This window comes from Microplitis mediator, chromosome 7, assembly GCF_029852145.1.
Source record: "Microplitis mediator isolate UGA2020A chromosome 7, iyMicMedi2.1, whole genome shotgun sequence".
NCBI lineage: Eukaryota > Metazoa > Arthropoda > Insecta > Hymenoptera > Braconidae > Microplitis > Microplitis mediator.
Window position 1 is genome coordinate 25528774 of NC_079975.1, and position 20697 is coordinate 25549470.

Below are 20697 nucleotides of genomic sequence, written 5' to 3' on the forward strand. Positions count from 1 at the left end.
ATTGTACTGAGATATTTCCAACAGAAAAAACGTTACGGTCCACACTTCGCTAAAATCCATAACTAGTTTCATCCTTCGCCATTTCCTGACCCTGGCCCACCTGACGCGCTGTCATAACCTAAAAAAATCATTTTTCCTTGACTTCGCCTAGAAAAAAAAAAGAAATGAATAAAAAAAAAAAAAATTCAAATTCAATAAACGGTTACATTTTCTATTTATTTTTCAATCTTAAATAATTATAATACAATTCATTATTACAATAAAAACTAATGTGATTTAATCGTCAAGATAATTATGGACGGTGTGTAATGACAAGGTTACTTATATTTATATCATAAATTATATATATATAATACGTGTTCATTGTAGTTATTATACATAATAGTAATTACTTGATTAAGAAAGGACAGCGACAATGATAACAATGGTCAAAAAAAGTAATTGTTGTACGGAACTATAGACAGTCTTAAAAATAAAAAATAATTATAATGACCCGCAATTTATCGCAACACTCGATTACGTTCAGTTTAAAATGCAAGTGCATGTAGTCATTGTCAGAGTACAGTAGACCCAATATATATATATATATATATATATATATATATATATATATATGGGTATGTCTGACAAATATATGCAAGAGTTAAAACCGGCTGTTCAATAACTCGGACTGTCTGGCACGCGTGTCATTGTTATGTTCAATTCGATGCAATCATTGTATAGACCGGTAGTACTCGATAGAGACTTTCTTCATTTTGTTGTAAATTATATATACATATATATCTACACGTGCACATGTCTTTAGTCTAGATGTGTGTAATCATGAGAAAATTATCATTCATTTTTTCGTGCTCTCGTAATAGTGAAAAAAAAAAAAAAATTTGCAGTTTGTAATTTCTGTTATTTTCGCCCTCTTATTAAATAACAATTTTTTTTATTATATATCAAGAGTACACAGGTCGGGTGTATTAATTATTACTGAGTATCATGACATTTTTTTTTTTTTTATAAATGAAAGTCATTCTATAGGGAAAAATATCAATGATACTGAAGTTAGTCGACGCCTGATGTTTGGGATTTTTTTTTAAGGGATAAATTATAAAAAAAAAATTATTCGAAAAAATTACACATCGAGTTTTTTCAATTTTCTACATGTGCATTTTTTTAGTTTTTTTTTTATTGTAATTTATTTGATGGAAAAAAAAATCCGAAAATTTTTAAGTGTCTACTAACTTTAGGATCAAGATCAATTTAATAGATCATTTTTTTTAATGATCGATACACAGGAAAAATTGATTTTTTGACGAAAAATTTTTTTCTCGCCCCTACAAAATTTTTACTTGACCTAAGAAATTTTTTTTTGCCCCAAAATATTTTTTCTTGGCTTCTCCCTAAAAAATTTCCGTTTACAATTCGTGAAGTAGAAAATTTCATAGGTCAAGTAAAAATTTTCTTGGGTCAAGGAAAAAATTTCTTAGGTCGGGTAAAAATTTTCCGGGAGCGAGAAAAATTAATTGCGCTAAAAATTCATTTTTTTTCTGTTATGTAATAAAAAAATTCATAGTAAATAAAAAAAATATCAATGATACTGAAGTTAGTCGACGTCTGATAAGTTTTTGATTTTTTTTAAGCGATAAATTATAAAAAAAATCGGTCTGTCAGTTGACCCTGCGGGCCAGCCCCAAAACTTCCCGCTGTTTCCGAGCTCGCTGAGCTCGAAAACATTATTGTGAATATATTTTCGAGCTCTTCGAGCTCGCAATTACTTTTGTATGCCATTGTTTTGTAAAAAACCATTTTTTAGCATTTCTTTCTTCCACGATATCTCGCGAACGAATTAACCGATTTTGATGGTTGAGGTGGCAATCGACGCGTTTTATCAAGTTCTAAAGCTGGTCGAATTTTGAAATTGATTTATTCAGCCGTTTTTGAGAAATTTCAAAAAAACCAAGGAAAAAATTTTTTTTGAATTCTTTCGTCAACGGTTTCTCTTGAACGAATGAACCGATTTTGATGGTTGAGGTGGCATTCGACGCGGCTTATAGAGTTTTAGAGCTGATTAGATTTTGGAATAAATCCATCGAGCAAATTAATAGTTATCCAAATAAAACATTTTCGAAAAAATTTTATTTTTGAAATATCTCTGAACGCACCCTACCGATTAAGTTCAAATTTATACGGCCTCAAGACATTAACAAGCCGCGTCGAATGACACCTCAACGATCAAAATCGGTTCATCCGTTCAAGAGTTATGAATATTTACATACATACATACGTACGTACGTACGTACGTACGTACGTACGTACGTACACACATACATACACTCGGACATCATCGTGAAATTAGTCAGGATAGCTTCCTAGGACCTCGAAACGTCGACATCTGATGGAAATTCGATTTTCGTAAATCGGACCGAAACCAATAACTTCCCGAATTTTTGAAAATTTACAATTTTCTTAGCGGGAAGTTAAAAATAGCTATTTTCGATACGTAGGATTAAAAAGAGGGTTTGCGGCATGCTTGGATTGGCGACACAAGTCTTGGGTTATGCCGCATTCTCAACGAGAACGAGTACATACATCTTTCTCGCACGAGCGAAGCGAGTGCGAGAGAGATGTAGGTACGAGTTCTCGTTGTGAATGTAACATATCCCTAGACGAGTGTTGACAATACATGCATACCGTATCCCTCTTTTTAATTTTATGTATCGAACAATATTTTTTATAATGACTGCCTTTAAAGTTTAATTGAGAGGAATTCAATCATTCAAAAAATAAAAAATTACCTCCTGAATATAAATAATTGTACAGGTGTAAATAATAACAATCTATTAATGTTTTATTTTGTAATTGAACTCTTAATTTCTGTTTTAATTTTAATTTTCTTTTGAATTACATTAATCTAAAAATTTTTTAGTATTATTTTTCCGTAAGAATAATTAGTACATATAATATTTATTTATTATCAAAGTTGAAATTGACGGTACAATTGTGGAACGAGAAATTCATATTTTTAGAAGGCATGGTAATTGTTGATGAAATATCAAGATTCTTATGTACAGTAGTATTTTGTACTTGAGACACTACAGCAGATAAATTATCTTTAACTAATTCATTTTGGTTAATATCTTCAGTAATTTCAATATTAGCTTCACTCGTTTCAATAGTCTGATTTTCTTTATTCAAAATTATATTTTTTTTTATTTTACTGGCGATTTCTTTTTTGTTTCCTACCGAATCATCGATGTATCCTTCAGCAACATTACTAGATTTCCATCCTCCGTGACGTTTTAACGTTAGCAAATCAGCGCCTGCATCAGCTAGTAATGTTGCTGAAGTACGTCGTAATGAGTGACCTGTATATAATTCCGGTTCAGGTAGTTTTAAATACTCAGCAATTATTTTCGGAATAGAACCAATTTTGTTTATTCCCATCGGCTGTTGTTGGCATTTACCATTGGCGTATTTTAAAAAAAAACGATCAATCTTTGTTTCTTTTGGGCGTGTTGACATATATTTTTTTACCACTTCATTAAATGTATCGATAATAGTAAATGACCTGGCAACGTTAGTTTTAGTTTTAGGTAATTGGACAAGTATAGTAGATTCGTCAACAATTTTTATATTATTAGTAGTCATACTCGATAATTCACCGCGCCTGCACGCCCCACTTACGCCAAAAATTAAAATAGCCTAAAAATAATAGTTAATTTTTTAATTCACAGATTATAAGTGAGAATTTAAATTATTATAAACTTACTTTTAAAGCAAGATATATTTCATCAGGAGCTTCATTTAAGAATTTTTCTACTTCATTTGATGTTAGAGTTTTAGCTTTCTTAGGTTTATATCCAATCGATTTGTTTTTTAAAAAAGCTGTGACTTTCCCATAATTTTTTATGTCCACATTATGATTTAATAAAATTGTCGTTTTTATCATCGAAAACTGTGACCATAATGTCGATGGTGATAATGTTTCAGACAGGTGATTTAAATAGGCTAATATTACAGTCTCGGAGAACGATTCTGTCTTATTTAATTTACGCCAATCTAAAAACTTATCATAAGCTTTGTTGTATAACGCTTTTGATTTTTTGGGTAAAAGATTTAGCGTCGCTTTTTGTGCCGCAGCAACCAAATTTGGCGGAGTACACTGTCGCGTTAAATCGGCCATAGTTTATTAAAATCTATGTTTTTAATAATGTGGCAATTTTTTATGAACAATAAATAATATAATATTATAATTTTCACAATCAAACACACAGGTTATGATTTTCAATAAGAATAAGACACATATGATCACAATGCTGGTTTCCAATTGTCGTCTTTCTATTTGCGCATGTGCGGATTTCAGGATAAACGCGACAGTAGGAGTATATGGAGAAAAAAGTATCGCTATCTCTTTTTAACTCGAGTGAACGACGGTCGCTAGGTAATTTGAATACATTTCCTATAGCCAATTACTTTTCAGCACAGTAAAATCATGCTGAAAAGTCCAACAGCTGATTTTTCGACATCGTTGTATAGTTTCGTCGAGTTATCGAGAGAAAGACCTATTTTACTCGCGCTACACGACGCTCGAATATTGAACTTTAAAGGCAGGAGTTATGAAAAATATTTTAAGAAATTACACCCCTAATTTTTTCAATTCTCTACATGTGCATTTTTCAGTTTTTTTTTATTGTAATTTATTTGTTGAAAAAAAAAAATCCCAAAATTTTGAATTGTCTACTAACTTTAGGATCAAGTATAAAATTATTGGTCTGGATCAATTCAATCGATAATTTTTTTTTTAATGATCGATCGACGCAAAAATTATTTTCTACCCCAAGAAAATTTTAACTTGACCTAAAAAATTTTTTTGGGTCAAGTAAAAATTTTCCGGGGACGAGAAAAATAAATTGCGCCAAGAATTAATTTTTTTCTGTTACGTAATAAAAAAAATTCATAGTGAAAAAAAAAATATTAATGTCGCAAAGCAGCAGTCAAATGACCGTATCATGAATAATTATGACGATTAATAAAATTCTATATGAGTAATACCTTAATCTCAATTTAATAATTAAATGCAATTTACTCTTGATCAATCAGCATGACAATGTCATAATTAAATACCTTTCATCATTACTTTCAGCCAATTAAAATTAATTGAATACCCAAATAAACCATTAACTGCGATAATTAATCACCGAAAAAATTATCCATTAAATTTAAACGCCCGGCGTACTCATAAATACCAACAATAAAAAATGAAACTTATCTGGCGCCCAACGTGTCTTTTAATCTCCATTACATCACATTACGTGAAAGGCTCATAATTACTATTTCCCAGAAGGTGTCACAGTCAGGAGACGTCTACAAACAATTTAACGTCAAGTATCTCAGCCAATTTACAACTAAAACAGTTACCAGGAGAATTACAAATAAGATCTAGCGTATCATCGTCTCATTAGTGTCTATTATAAAGCGTTTTTTAAAATTCAATTTAATTTTTTCATACTTACACCAGATTCCGTTTCTCTATAACTCCCTTATATATTTACTTATATTACACTTTATCTATTTGGTTTTTTTTTTTTTTTTTTACTTCCTTTTAACGTCGGCTAAACGGTGAAAGCCAGACTCTATAGGGCATTAGACTCATTGTTCATCACGTTCTGCGGAGACTTTTCTTTTCTTTTTTTTTTACAAAAAGTTTTTGTATTTTTGAAAGAATAAAAAAAATTTAGTAATTAATTTATGATCCAGAAGTTATCAGACAATCAACAATTTTTGGATTTTTTTTTCACCAAATCAATTGCAAAAAAAAAAAAAACTAAAAAAATGCACATGTAGAAAATAAAAAAATCTACAAGTGCAATTTTTCAAAATAATTTTTTTTTTTATAATTTATCATTTTTTTTAAACTCCAAAATTATTTGACGGTTGCTTACTTCAGTATCATAATTAATTTGATATTCATCTTAATTTCAAAATTTATTTTGAATTATGAAAAAAATTTTCGTTTTCAAAATTTTATGGAAACCAAAATTCAATTTTTTTTTAAATAAAAAAAATTTACTATAAAAATTTTTTTTTGGGAAATTATCGCACTAGTACAGAAATTTACTTCGGGTATCTTCGGGTTTTCCCCCTCTTTATGCGCCTGCGCACAATAGATTTTCCCGCCATCTTGTTACAGTAAACAAAAATATATCTATTTAAAATTTTTTATACAAAATAAATAAAAATTTTTGAGAAATATTTGTTATATATATAAGAAATACTTGTTATATATTTGTATACTATTTATATATTTGTTTTGTTGCTGGTGTAATTGATGTGCGCATTGTAGCTAAGAGAATGTTATCGAGATATTTAATCTCGAAAATTAAGTCTCTATAGACTTTTTATTATGACTAACGTGATGTGATGGACAACTGATTATATACATACATTTATATATATATACATATATATTTGTGTATTTATTTATGTAGCGTATAGGATCATTTATTTCTCTTTCCGCGTTCTTATATGTGCGTTGATTTTAAAATATACTTATTATATCTCGCGGTCTGATTTATTTGCATTTTAAATCACTTAATTTTTTTTTTATCTATTTTATACACGAAGTCAATTTATAAAAATTTTACCATAAATTATTTATGTGTCCATGTAAATTTTACAAAACTTTTTATAAAATTACACCTAAAATTTTCAATGTCAAATATTTTTCCATCGAAGTAAAAATTTAAACAAATAATCATTTATATTTTTAAAAATTTTATTTTGAGTAATAACTTAAGTAATAAATAAATTTATAAAATAATCATTTTAAAAAACGGCTGTCACAATAATTAATAGCAAAGTCATAACGAAACTCGAATATTGATAAACAGAGAAAGCACTATTATAAAATCCAGCTCCATAGACTTGAAGACCGGCTGTTTCGATGCTCCGTTTGCAGTAGTCGCCGTCTGTAATCACATATATACATAAATATATGAATATCTATATATATTAGGGTGTGTCATTTTAAGGCTATAATTTTTTTTTTACTGCTATACCAGAAAATCTGGTAGTATATAGAAAATAAAAAATTATGCCGCTGGGCTAAAGGGTTCAAGTCCAATGGCGGCTTAGCTCATCAAAAAATTCGATTTCCCGTTTAAATAACACGGGAAATTTGTTTTTTTAACTTTGAGTATTTTTAACTCGTGCACAAATCAATAGATCGAATTGACTAATACCTATTTTTGTAGGAAATTGAACGCTCTACAAAAAAGGTCTCTTATCATTTTTCGATCAATCGATCTGTTCTAAAGTTATTTGAGCTCGAAGTCAAGTTATAGTAAACTTCGAGATCTTTTTACTTTTCCGGCAAAACTATCAGACTTATCACAAAATATTATAGAATCTTTTTTGTAGACAATTGTATTTCCTACAAATTATTATTAGTAAAATTTTTTCGAATTCCGCATTGTTTTCTAGTTATTTTCATTTTAATTTCAAGCTCTTAAAATCGATCAGAACACTACTTTTTTCAAAGCTCGAAATTAAAATGAAAATAACTAGAAAACAATGCGGAATTTAAAAAAATTTTACGAATAATAATTTGTAGGAAATACAATTGTCTACAAAAAAGATTCTATAATATTTTGTGATAAGTCTGATAGTTTTGCCGGAAAAGTAAAATGATCTCGAAATTTACTATAACTTGACTTCGAGCTCTGATAACTTTAGAACAGATCGATTGATCGAAAAATGATAAGAGACCTTTTTTGTAGAACGTTCAATTTCCTACAAAAATATGTATTAGTCAATTCGATCTATTGATTTGTGCACGAGTTAAAAATACTCAAAGTTAAAAAAAAAAATTTTCTGTGTTATTTAAATGGGAAATCGAATTTTTTGATGAGCTAAGCCGCTATTGGACTTGAACCCTTTAGCCCAGCGGCATAATTTTTTATTTTCTATATACTACCAGATTTTCTGGTATAGCAGTAAAAAAAAAATATAGCCTTAAAATGACACACCCTAATATATATATCTACGAATAAACAACAGGATATTTATTAATTGTCTGTCTTCTCATATATTTCTCCGAGTAAAAGCTGTATTGTAAATAAAAATAAATTTATGTGTAATCTGTAATCCCATGAAAATTAGCTCACTCTATTATTATTATTATTATTGTTATTAATAATATAAGAATATATATAAGAATCTCAACACTATTATTTATTGTTTTGTTTGAGAAAATTGAATCATAAAGTTACAGGGTAATGATGATTTTTCTATAAAAAATTGACTACTCATGAGAATCGGGGCAAAATGGAATATCTTGAGTGAAACAAATTCACTAGCTTAGGCGGCAACTTAGAAATTTGAATTAAAAAATTTTTTTTTATCATGGAAAGGAAACAATATGAAAATTCGGGGAAAATGAGCCACTGTAATTTTTTCTTTTTCATTTTTAAAAATAATTTTAATTGTTTACTAAAATGATTAATTTCCTACTAATTGATTTTTTTTTTTAAATAATTAAAATAAAAATTCAAAAAACATAAAAATTTCCACTGGCTCCAAGAAAATTTTAAATTCACGATCCTGAAGTCAGCAGACAATTAAAAATTTTTTTAATTTATTTTGCCGAATTAAATTTGAAGAAAAAAAAAACCTGAAAAATGCACATGTAGAAAATTTTAAAAACTATAAGTGCAATTTTTTCAAATATTTTTTTTTTTATAATTTATCGTTTTTTAAAAAATCGACGTCTGCTAACTTCAGTATCATTTAAATTCAGGAAATTTTTTCTAGACTCGAAAAAGTTTTACTTTCAACTCCTAATGCAGAATATTTCTTACGCCACGAAAATTTTTTTTTCCATATATGAAATATTTAAAAGAGAGCCGACTCACTAAAAAAAGCCGCGATTTTCTCAGGTGAATTAAAGAATATTCATATATAGACATGATATCGGACGGGTAAATATCTCCGTGGGTGTTTCGTGTTAAATATGTAAGAATAAATGTATAAAAAAATATATTAAAGACTTGAGTAAGTTAAAGTGTGTCGTGAGAGCTAAACAAAGGCAACGAGGCATGGAAATAAGAGCGACCTAAGACGTCGAACGTGTCTCACGATTCTATACACACATAACAGCTTTATACAGCAACAGACGCCGCCATACATCTTTCTTCATATTATTAACTCGACTTGTACTTACATTACATTGTATCGCACAAAAACTTAAACCTAAAGCTCAGTGTGTGCATGTGGGAGGACACGGACACCCTCACATGTATTTCTGTCCGTGTATCGAGAGATTAATACTGATGAGAAATATTCATGTATTTATTATTATGTTTAGTTCTTTTACTTATATATTAGTCTTGAGGGTTTATTAACATGTGCTGCACTGGTATCTAGTATAGTGCAATGCAGTGTTGTGTTGTGTTGTGTAGTGCAGTGTAATGTAATGTAAGAGGCTCCTTTCGCTCTCGTTACACCCATTTCGTAATAATACTCAATCCCACGGATTAGATAGCGCCGACATACGCGAGGATTGAGGATACAGCTTAGCGTATTATAATCGCGAGTAAGTAGCGACAGATATATGAGAAGATTATTCATATATTCATGGGTTCTTATATTTATTTTTATATTAAGTAATATTGGTAAAATTTTTACTTTTCCACGGAAAAAATTTTCTGATACTAGTCAGCCGACATCTAATAATTTTTTGAATTTTTAAAAAATGATAAATTACTAAAAAAAAAATATTTTGAAAAATTGCACTTAGTTTTTTTAATTTTCTACGTATGCATTTTTTTGTGATTTATTTTTTGAAAAAACAAAATCCGAAATTTTCAATTGTCTGTTAACTTCATTATAATTTTCTTTGGCTCGATAATTAATTTTTGCGCCTGATATTTTTTTTTTTTGAACGAACGAAATTTTGATTTTTTTCGGAATTGCAAAAATATTTTTAGGCCGAGGTATCAATTTTTTTTTGTCTGCTCAATAAATTTTATCTTTTCCGACCGAAAATACGGAGAAAAGGCCGAAAAAGCTGAATTTTGTCAAAATTACGACTCAGCTGAAGAATTTCATTGGAAAATGCCGAAATTAGGCCAGAAAAACTTCGAAATTTTGTTATTCCTCATAAATAGGCCGAAAATTCGCCCATAAATTGAGTCTGCGTTTTTTCGGCCGTAGTATTTTTTAAAAATAAAATTTCAAGCTCAAAATAGAACAGAAAATTTTTTAGACGTGGGTCAAATTTCGGTCTTGTATTCACTTTCGAGTCTTTTGTCGGCCACTTTTCAGTCGAGTAAAAATTTTATTATTTCTGAACTTTAAATTTTTTAATTCAAATTTCGCGGGAAAAATTCAAATTTATTATTCGCGGGATTAGATTATATAAATTATTTTCAAAGTGAAATATGATCATAAATATATCAATAATAAAGAGCAGTGGCTAGTGGTCTTTTATATTTTATTATCAATATATATATACATATATATATTACACGGAAATCCGTTAGAGATCAATGATCAATAAAATACTGAGACATAATAAACCGGAAGATCAGAAAGTCGGTTGTTTTTTAGCTCACTTTACTTTATGTGATGGAAAGTAATTTTATATATATTTTATTTATATATATATATATGTATATATGTATGGCTATATAGAAATAGAGACAGACCGAGATACATATTGAATGATGTGATAATAAATATATATAATAGGACTTACCGTAAGACCAACCGACAACTTCACCGTTCCTGAGATTTTCCGTTCTCAGCCAATCCTCCAATGGCCTGAAAAATTCTCTGAGTGCGTCACCGTCCAATCTGAATTCACCGATCGCCTCTTGGAGTGTGTCCTGCCATGGTCTTGAGGATCCTTTCTCCATCAATCTCCTGCAAGTGAAAATCGGTCTATTATACCTCAGGAACAGAAGCAGAAGCAAAAAAAATGTCGTCAAATTTTTAAAATAAATTTACTTTCTCCGAAATTTTTATTTACGAATGAATAAAAAATATATAAATTAATGAGTTTAACTTTTGGCTGTTAGTAAGTATGCAGAGATTGTTTTTTTTTTTAAATTATTGCCGGGAATCCGGAGACGTGTGTTTACTTGAAATTTACAAAGGTCTCATTCAAGAGAAATTTTTTTTATTTTAAATTTAAATACATTAAATTTTTTTTTTTGAATTTTTTACAAATAAAATCACATGGCTGTTAATTTAACGTTTATTTATTTATTAAAAAAAGTTGCTGCAGTTGACGTAAAAAATTCAACCCAATTTCAAAGTTACATTTAAATTTTCGTAAAAAAAATTTACAAAACCGACATAAAAAAAAAAAAAAAATAAAATTCATAATTTATATCAAAGCCAGAATATGTTTGGCAAAACTCGACAAAACTTTTAACAATTGTTGAATCAACGGTCAAACTAAAAGCTTTTCAGTAACGTTACAATTTTTTGTTCGACCCCAAACTTTTTTTGAATTAATTATTAACTTGATATTTTTATTAATTTAATACTCACACTAATTAAAAGTAAATTGTAGTAATTTATGTTTATTTAAAAAAAAAGATTGTTAATTACTTAATTGACTATGAATGTACGCTTTAATTACTGGGTATTGATGTAAAATAAAAAATTAATTTTTTTTTATTTTTAATTAAAAAAATTTAATCTCGGCATTATATATATATATATATTTTCTTGATACAAATCACTACATCCGGTTTAAACAAATACTATCTAATTATCACGTGACGTAATAAGATATACATACATACATACATACATACATACATACATACATACATACATACATACATACATGCATATATAAAATCGATCAGAAGACTATTTTTTTTGAGTTTGACATTAAAATGAAAATAACTAGAAAACAATGCGGAATTCGAAAAAACTTTATTGGGAATTACTTGTAGGTAATAAAATTGTCTACAAAAAAGGTTCCATAATATTTTGTAATAGGTCTGATAGTTTCGCCGGAAAAGTAAAAAGATCTCAAAATTCAATATGAATTCGACTTCAACCTCAAATAACTTTTGAACAAATAAATTTATCAAAAAATGATAAAAATCTTTTTTTGTAGAGCATTCAATTACCTACAAAAACATGCCTGCCAATTATTCCTATGACGCATCGTTAGCTACTTATGAAAATCAGAAGACGCAAAAAAATTTTTTTCCATGTTATTCTTATGGGAAATAGAAAAGTGCAATACGGAACCTCTTAACATTAATATTAAGAGCTATAATTTTCACAGGCGTCTTTTTTTATCTAAACGAAACTCTTGAACCTGTTTGGAAGAAAAAAAAAAAAGTTGTTTGTTTTTTGAATCACCCTAATATATATATTAGGGTGGTCCTTATTTTGGATATTTTCAAATTTTTATGCTCCCAGAGGTTTATGTGGTTCGAAATAGATAAAAAAAAATATGCTCAAAGTTTCAGGTTTCTATCTCAATTTTGACCCGTGCCGCACAGTGATGCAAATTTCCCATTTGAATAACATGTGATTTTTGGCATTGAACGATTAATTTTTTATTCCGGCCAAAGTAATTGTTCGAAAAATTTGAAACTCTGTAGACTTTATCCTTATATTAGCCGTTACTCCTCAGAATTTTTTCAAATTTTTAGCTACTATAATTTTGGAGGTACAGCATGATGAAAAAAAAGAAAAAAAAAATTTCTTATTTCTATCCAAAATTTTTTTTAAATAACATATCAAACCACTCTACATCCTTATCTGGTAAAAATGATTTCTTGATAAAATTTCTTGGTAAAAAAAATTTTTATTCGCCTCAAGAAATTTTTTTCATTTTGAACTGAGATCATAAATTTTCTTGAGGTAAGAGAATATTTTTTGCGCCAAGAAATTTTTTCTAGACCTAAGAAAATTTTTTTTTTCATTTCGTAATACGAAATGTTTCGTGTCCCAAGAAATTGTTTTTTTCTGTACACACCTATATATAATATATATTTGTTGTATTAGTAAAGCGTACTCATGTAAAGTAGAAAATTCTCGACAAATAGATCGATAATTTGAGAAATCATATTTGCTAAATAAATAATAATATCTTGTATAGTAAAAATATATATCTCGTTGTATAATTTGTTATTTATTATTATTAATATTGTGTAAGGAGATTAAATAATAAGATGTAAGGTGATGTAATAATTGAATATTGAGTGTCAAGTGTTAAAAATAAATAACCTAGGGAATTTGTATTGGAATTAATATATATGTACATACATATATGGGAGTAGTTGTGTATATATAAAACATTTCTGAAAGGTCAAGTGTACGTTGGGTCACGTTATGCCGCGAATAATGCCTTTGGCTATAGATTAATGCTCAACATACCTCGTAGAAAGTGAGTTTATATTAAGCGAGTAAGATGTAAGAAACTTGTCAGTGAATGAGATAATATTTGTGTGAGATGATTCTAAATTATATATTTAAACATACGTTAGTTGACATCTTAAATCAATTAACGTCCAATTAATGCCATGTTGAATTTAATCTATACTTTTTTGAGATAATTTTAAAAACAGTTGATTAGAATCTTATTTAATAGTGATGTTCTACGACCATAACTGCCATTTTTGGGAATTGGGAGGATCGTTTTTAAGGCCGGGTGTCTAAATTAGATGCTATGAGTTGATTGGTGGCAAAAATTTATTCTATTGGTGGGTAGAAACTAAAAAACGAGAAACAATTTAGAAAATAACTTGAATTTTTTTTTTTATCATCAATTCAAAATTTTTTGGACAATTGACGTCAATTGACCATCAAAAAATTAAATAATGATCATTTTTTAAATTAAATGCCGGTTCGCGCGCAAACTTCATGTTGTCTAGAAAATTATTCATAAAAAATTGCAAGGAAACAATTTTCCACTTTAAAAAAATTCAAACAATTTTCCGACCGCCAAAATGTCGCAATATAAATTTTCATGTAAAGATATTTGTTAGCACATTGACACCAGAAGTTTCTTAATCCTATATTCTATTAATATCACCGTAGCTAGACAAATTTAAAAAATGTCTAAGCAATGTATAATTACCCAGATAATACCCAAGCGAATTAATCGAAGCCGTGAGAACAGTGAATGGGTTACAAGAACGTTTTAGGAATGTTTTTAGCGAATAGTTGTCGTAATTCATCGATCTTATAATTTCCGGTATGGAGAGTAAGAGCGAAATCGGGACTTTCCTGTCTGCTCATAATTTCGCAACTTTTTAACTACGGGACTCTGAACCATTGATTGCGTTACTAACATCACATATCAACATTTATGTTTATTTGTAACTTAAAAAATAAATAAATAAACCATTATTCATTTTTTTTTTATACCCAAGGATATTAGAAAGCTTATTAATTAAAAAAATGTATAAAATAATAATATTTTTTTTCAGTGTTTAATGGATGAATGAATACACTGTAAACAGAGCGGTGTTAAAATAAAATAACATCGGTGTAGGTGGTGTAGTTTGGCGGTGTTAAAATACTGGTGTTAAATCGGTGTAGAAAAAAATTCCACGTTTAGAAATTAGAAAAAAAAATTTTGACACCGCTTTTGGTGTTAAAATTTAACACCTACACCGTCTAGACTTATCCCGACTTTTTTTACGGTGTAGGAAATTAAAATTTATCTTAAGTCCAGGTGGTGAAGGTGTTAAAATATTCGGTGTTAAATTTTAACACCAAAAGCGGTGTTAAAATAACACCAAAAGCGGTGTTAAAATAACACCAAAAGCGGTGTTAAAATAACACCACCGAAGTGTAAGGAATCTTTACAGGTGTTAAAAAAAATTTCCCGGTGTTAACAATATTTTGACACCGGTTTTGGTGTTGAAATTTAACACCTACACCATCTAGACTTATCCCGAATTTTTTTACAGTGTAGGAAATTAAAATCTATCTTAAATCCAGGTGGTGTAGGTGTTAAAATTTTCGGTGTTAAATTTTAACACCAAAAGCGGTGTTGAAATAACACCACCAAAGGTGTTAATATTATTTAGAGGTGTTAAAAAAATTCCCGGTGTTAAAAATACTTTAACCCCGCTCTTGGTGTTGAAATTTAACACCTACACCGTCAAGACTTAGTTATAGACTTAAAGAAAAATCAGGGGTAAGTCCTGGCGGTGTAGGTGATAAAATTCAAGGTGTTAAATTTCAACACCTATAGCGGTGTTAAAATAACACCGCCGAAGGTGTTAATATTCTTTAAAGGTGTTAAAAAAATTTCCCGGTGTTAAAAATATTTAACTTTGTAAATATTTTTACTTCCTCGATCACGAAAGTTAAACAAAATTTTAATTAATAAATTAAATTAATGATGATTGAAATAGTAGGCGTGAAATTGTGTAATTTTTTAATAAATTACGTATAAAATAAATTATCTAAATAAATACACAGCAAAATTTATGTTTTTTCATATGTAACATTTTTTCTTTCTAATTTCCATACGTGGAATTTTTTCTTACACTGATTTAACACCAGTATTTTAACACTCCCATACGAAAAAAATATATATCCGGATATATCTGGGCAAATCTGCATATATGCAACATATATATAAATATGTCTCATATATGCAGATTTGCCCAGACATATATTTTTATCGTATGGGCTGCCAACACCGGCGTTATTTCATTTTAACACCACGCGGTTTTGAATAGAGTCCATTTTTGACACCGTTCCTTTTACAGTACCGGAAATGAAAATCGATTTATTAAAGGACATTGATATGCGTCGTTTTTAAAAACATATTTTTTCTAGATGTTTTAATGTGATAGGCTTTCGCAATAGTACATAATAGTGTGTTTGTAACATTACATATAACCGTAATTTAACTGGCGAGAGTTTACGAGGATTGAATCATTTGTGTGCTGGGTCTTATGTACTTGATATTGTATTAACTTTTGTTAACTCGAGTTTGTTGACTACAGGAAGACAAACATAGATATATAAATTTATGTATGGGTGGATGTGAGTAGATAGCGTATGTACAGTAGGTATTTATGAGCTGGGTAGATTCGCGACTAAAGCATAGAATTTTAGTGATAGCATGAATTTTCTTTCGCTTTAATGCACTGACGAGTAATCGCTCTGTTATGTATGGGAGTGTTATGTTTGCTGGATGGAAACTTTATATGTACTTTTTTTTTTTGACGTTTTCTTTTCCTACAGATCAGCGAGAGTTATGTTACGTTGTCTTTTTGAAATATTAGTATCTGATATATTACTATTAACTTTAATAACTGTTATTTTTTTATTATTTTTATTATGTGAGACCATTCGTTTTTTTATTATGATACTCGTTCAATTTTTTTTTTTCTTTTTTTACTTAAGACTTTACACGCGTAATTTATCTTTAGATCGATTGAGTTTTATTACTAATAAAATAATAAATGGTATCAATTATTCATCTGAAATTATGTTTTTTATTGAAAATAAATTAATTTGAATTAAAAAAAAAATTTTAGATCTGCCATTTTGCTTTAGTTTTATATAAATAATTTAAGCTCTTATACAAATGGTTGATCTATATCTACTGTCATTAAAAAAAAAACTACGGGTGCAATTAATAATTTTCAGATTTTTTTTTCAACAGATCGAGTACAAAAAAAAAAAAAACTAAAAAAATGCACATGAAGGAAATTAAAAAAACTACAAGTGCAATTTTTTTTAATATTTTTTTTTTTATAAATTACTGATTTGAGGAAATTCCAAAAATTATCAGATGTCGGATAACTTCTGATCCTGAAGTTAGCAGACAATTAATAATTTTCAGATTTTTTTTTTAATCGATCGAGTACAAAAAAAAAAAAAACTAAAAAAATGCACTTGTAGAGAATTAAAAAAACTACAAGTGTAATTTTTTTAAATATTTTTTTTTTTATAAATTACCGATTTAAATAAATTTCAAAAATTATTAGATGTCGGCTAACTTCTGATCCTGAAGGTAACAGACAATTAATAATTTTCGGATTTTTTTTTCAACATATCGAGTACAAAAAAAAAAAACTAAAAAAATACATATGTAGGAAATTTCAAAAACTATAAGTGCAATTTTTTTAAATATTTTTTTTTTTCATAATTTACTGATTTAAATAAATTTCAAAAATTATTAGATGTCGGCTCACTTCTGATCCTGAAGGTAGCAGACAATTAATAATTTTCGGATTTTTTTTTCAACAGATCGAGTACAAAAAAAAAAAAAAAACTAAAAAAATGCACATGTAGGAAATTTCCAAAACTACAAATACAATTTTTTTAAATATTTTTTTTTTCATAATTTACCGCAATTAAAAAAATCCAAAAGTTATCAGACGTCTGCTGACTTCAGTATCATAAAAAAACTCAATTCAATAAGAAAAATTTTATAAAGACAAGTGGGGCAAAATGGGCCCCTTAAGATATGTGGGCTTATGTGTAATGTCAGCCCATTTTGCCCCACTCCCCCTACTAATTTTTATACTCGAAAACAATAAAAAAAAAATGACAGTAAAGGCAGCAGACATTTGAAATCAAAAAACATTTTTATTAACAGATAAATAATGAAAAAAATATATTTTTAAAAAAATGCACATGTCGGAAATTTCATAAACTATACGTGCAATTTTTCAAAATATTTTTTTTAATGTTCATTTTTTTTTAAAAAAAACAATCCAAAAATTTTTAAATGTCTGCTAACTTTATTTAAAAAAAAAAAAAAATACATTGATAAAATTTAAAAAAAATTTTTAAATGACAAAATAAACATTTAATTAAAAAAAAAAAAAAAATGAGAACTAAACGAAGGAAATGAACTCCAACAAAAGTAAAGTAATTAAATATATTAAAGACTTTAGTTAAAATAACCGATTAAACTCTCGAGTAGGATTATCCGGTGATGGTTCTGAGTTCGCCCGGTCAATATTAAATCCCACAGAAACTAACTACCAACTAACTACACTAGTTACCGTACAGTACATTTCGTCCATGTACTTACTACACATCACACTACCAAGTTGCATTACACATAATGATTCGCTCTCTTCTCAGTGTACATACATTTGTATTCTTCTATATCTACACATCTACCAGAGTCGAGTTTAAACCCAGATATCGCCGCGCAGCGCAACATATATTGCGTCACACTCATGATCGTCTTGAGACGAATGCAGTTAACACACTACTTTTTATATTTATTTATATGTTTATTTTTATTTCACCGCTAATGCCCAACATATATGTTATTACACATTACATACATTTGCGCTCCTTTTTTCATGCCAATAAACACTTCGTTTTTTTTTGCCTCACAATTTTTATATTTTCAAAATCGTCAATAAAAATAAAGCATATATATTTGTATATATTAGTGGCCATTAAAAAAAAAAAATTGAAGTAATAACAAGTGATTTAAATTGTGAAGAAATGAGGTGGGAAAATTGGATGCAACAACAATAAAAAAAAAAAAAATAGTCAAGTCGCTCACCTCGTCTTTCTATGGGAAATAAATTTACATAAGAGCCAAGAGATTGCATCTTACTTCTTCAACAGCTTGCTTACATATATATTGAATTTTAAAATATAATTAAAGCTATTGAAAAATAATGTCTATTATAATGAGAGACCGACTATTGTAATAAACCAGTTGTTTATTATTTATGGTAATAATTTGATGATATATAGATATATATATATAAATGATTTCGAATTTATTCCAAAAATAGATTGTAAATACTTAATTTTGAATGTCTTACAAATTTTGATTTTTTTTTGATAAAATATGAATATTATTTAATTGGAAAACAATTAATCTCGAAATTTTGCTAAAATTTTAAATTTTAATAACTTTAAATTCATATATTTTTCAAAATAATAGTTTTACGGATATAAGTCATGGAACCTTTTTTATAGAAAACTAAATTTTCTACAAAAAAGATCATGTACTTTTTTTCTCTAAACTTGAGTGTTCATGAGTTAACAGCAAAAAACCATCAATTTGATACAAAATTTGACATTAAAGACTCACAGGAGAGCTAGAGTTGAACTCAGAGCTAAGCAGCTACTGGCTTTTTTAAAGAGCATTCATTTCCCTTTAAGAAAAACTTGGGACCGATACGATACATAAATGTGGGGCTGAGTTTCATTCATTGAAAAGGAAAAAAAACAAATTTACTAAATAGAACAAAATTTTCGATTGGGAGTGAAAAAAAAAAAAATGTTCATTTCAAACGCAGCACCTTAATATATATTAGGGTGTATCAAAAAAATCGACTAATTTTTTTTTCCTTCATTATATCGAAAATATTGTTGGAAATGACGAAAAAAAAATACTGTGAAAGTTTGAGCTCTTAATATTAATATTAACAACTGCCGCATCGCAATTTTCTATTTCCCGTTTAAATAACATGGGAAAATTTATTTTTTAAGCTTTGGAATTTTGTAGCTCACGGTGGGACCAATACTTTCGAATGTTCAAGACATATTCTTATGGGAAATTTGACGCTCTACAAAAAAGGTCTCTTATAATTTTTCGATATTTTTATTTCTTCAAAAGTAATTCGAAGTTAAAGTTAGATTGACGATAAATTTCTACATTTTTTAAATTTTTTGACGCAACCATCAACTTTATCCGAAAATTTGAGAGGACATTTTTTGTAGAGCATTTTATTTCCTACAACTTATCTCAGAGAAAATTTTCGATATTTCACTTAAGTCGTAAGTTATGCGCAATTAACTGAAAATTTTCTTAAATAATCTAGATTTTGTTGCTTAAAATTAATTATATTGAATTTTCAGTTAATTGCGAATAACTTACGACTTATGAGAAATATCGAAAATTTTCTCTGAGATAAGTTGTAGGAAATAAAATGCTCTACAAAAAATGTCCTTTAAAATTTTCGGATAAAGTTGATGGTTGCGTCAAAAAATTTAAAAAATGTGACAAATTTATCGTCAATCTAACTTTAACTTCAAATTACTTTTGAAGAAATAAAAATATCGAAAAATTATAAGAGACCTTTTTTGTAGAGCGTAAAATTTCCCATAAGAATATGTCTTGACCATTCGAAAATATTGGTTCCACCGAGAGCTACAAAATTCCAAAGCTTAAAAAATAAATTTCCCCATGTTATTTAAACGGGAAATAGAAAATTGCGATGCGGCAGTTGTTAATATTAATATTAAGAGCTCAAACTTTCACAGTATTTTTTTTTTCGTCATTTCCAATAATATTTTCAATATAATGAAGAAAAAAAAAATTAGTCGATTTTTTTGAATCAGTCTAATATATGCTTAAAAAAAATTTAATTAATTAGTCTATTAACTGTTTGCGATGAGAAAGTGACAATTTAAGTAAAAGTTAAATATAAAAAATATAAAAAAGTATTATGTTACATATATATGTTATTTATTAATATAGTTAATTGATAAAATGAATCGATTATTTAATATTTAATGTAAGGTTACGAAGACGGTGCGGTAATGGACGAGCGTTAATTTAATGTATGTTAATTATGAATATGGAATGTATCGCGAAATAATTATTTTATTTGCATACATGGATGGATTTTATAATATATATGTATATGTATATTTATATTTAGTTACCAAAGTTAATACGATTCGATGTCGAGGACTAGTCGTTCTAGTTTCCTCTCA

At 28.1% G+C, this 20697-nt stretch overlaps 2 protein-coding genes across 2 annotated transcripts in view; both read right to left on the reverse strand.

Annotated features, from left to right (window-relative positions):
- Positions 1 to 204: 204 nt before the first annotated feature.
- LOC130671799 (uncharacterized) lies at positions 205 to 5788 on the reverse strand. The gene is made up of 2 exons (XM_057475877.1): positions 3761 to 5788; positions 205 to 3693 (listed from the first exon to the last, which is right to left on the reverse strand). The coding sequence occupies exons 1-2, from the start codon at positions 4172 to 4174 to the stop codon at positions 2956 to 2958; spliced, it is 1152 nt and encodes a 383-aa protein (XP_057331860.1). The 5' UTR covers positions 4175 to 5788; the 3' UTR covers positions 205 to 2955.
- A 962-nt stretch (positions 5789 to 6750) lies between these two features.
- LOC130670861 (angiotensin-converting enzyme) overlaps positions 6751 to 20697 on the reverse strand; it is a 62798-nt gene continuing 48851 nt past the window's right edge. The window contains exons 12-13 of the mRNA XM_057474456.1: positions 10748 to 10914; positions 6751 to 6959 (exon numbers count right to left, since the gene is read on the reverse strand). Coding sequence (XP_057330439.1) covers positions 6817 to 6959; positions 10748 to 10914 — 310 coding nt within the window. The 3' untranslated portion in view covers positions 6751 to 6816. The remainder of the gene's footprint in view (positions 6960 to 10747; positions 10915 to 20697) is intronic.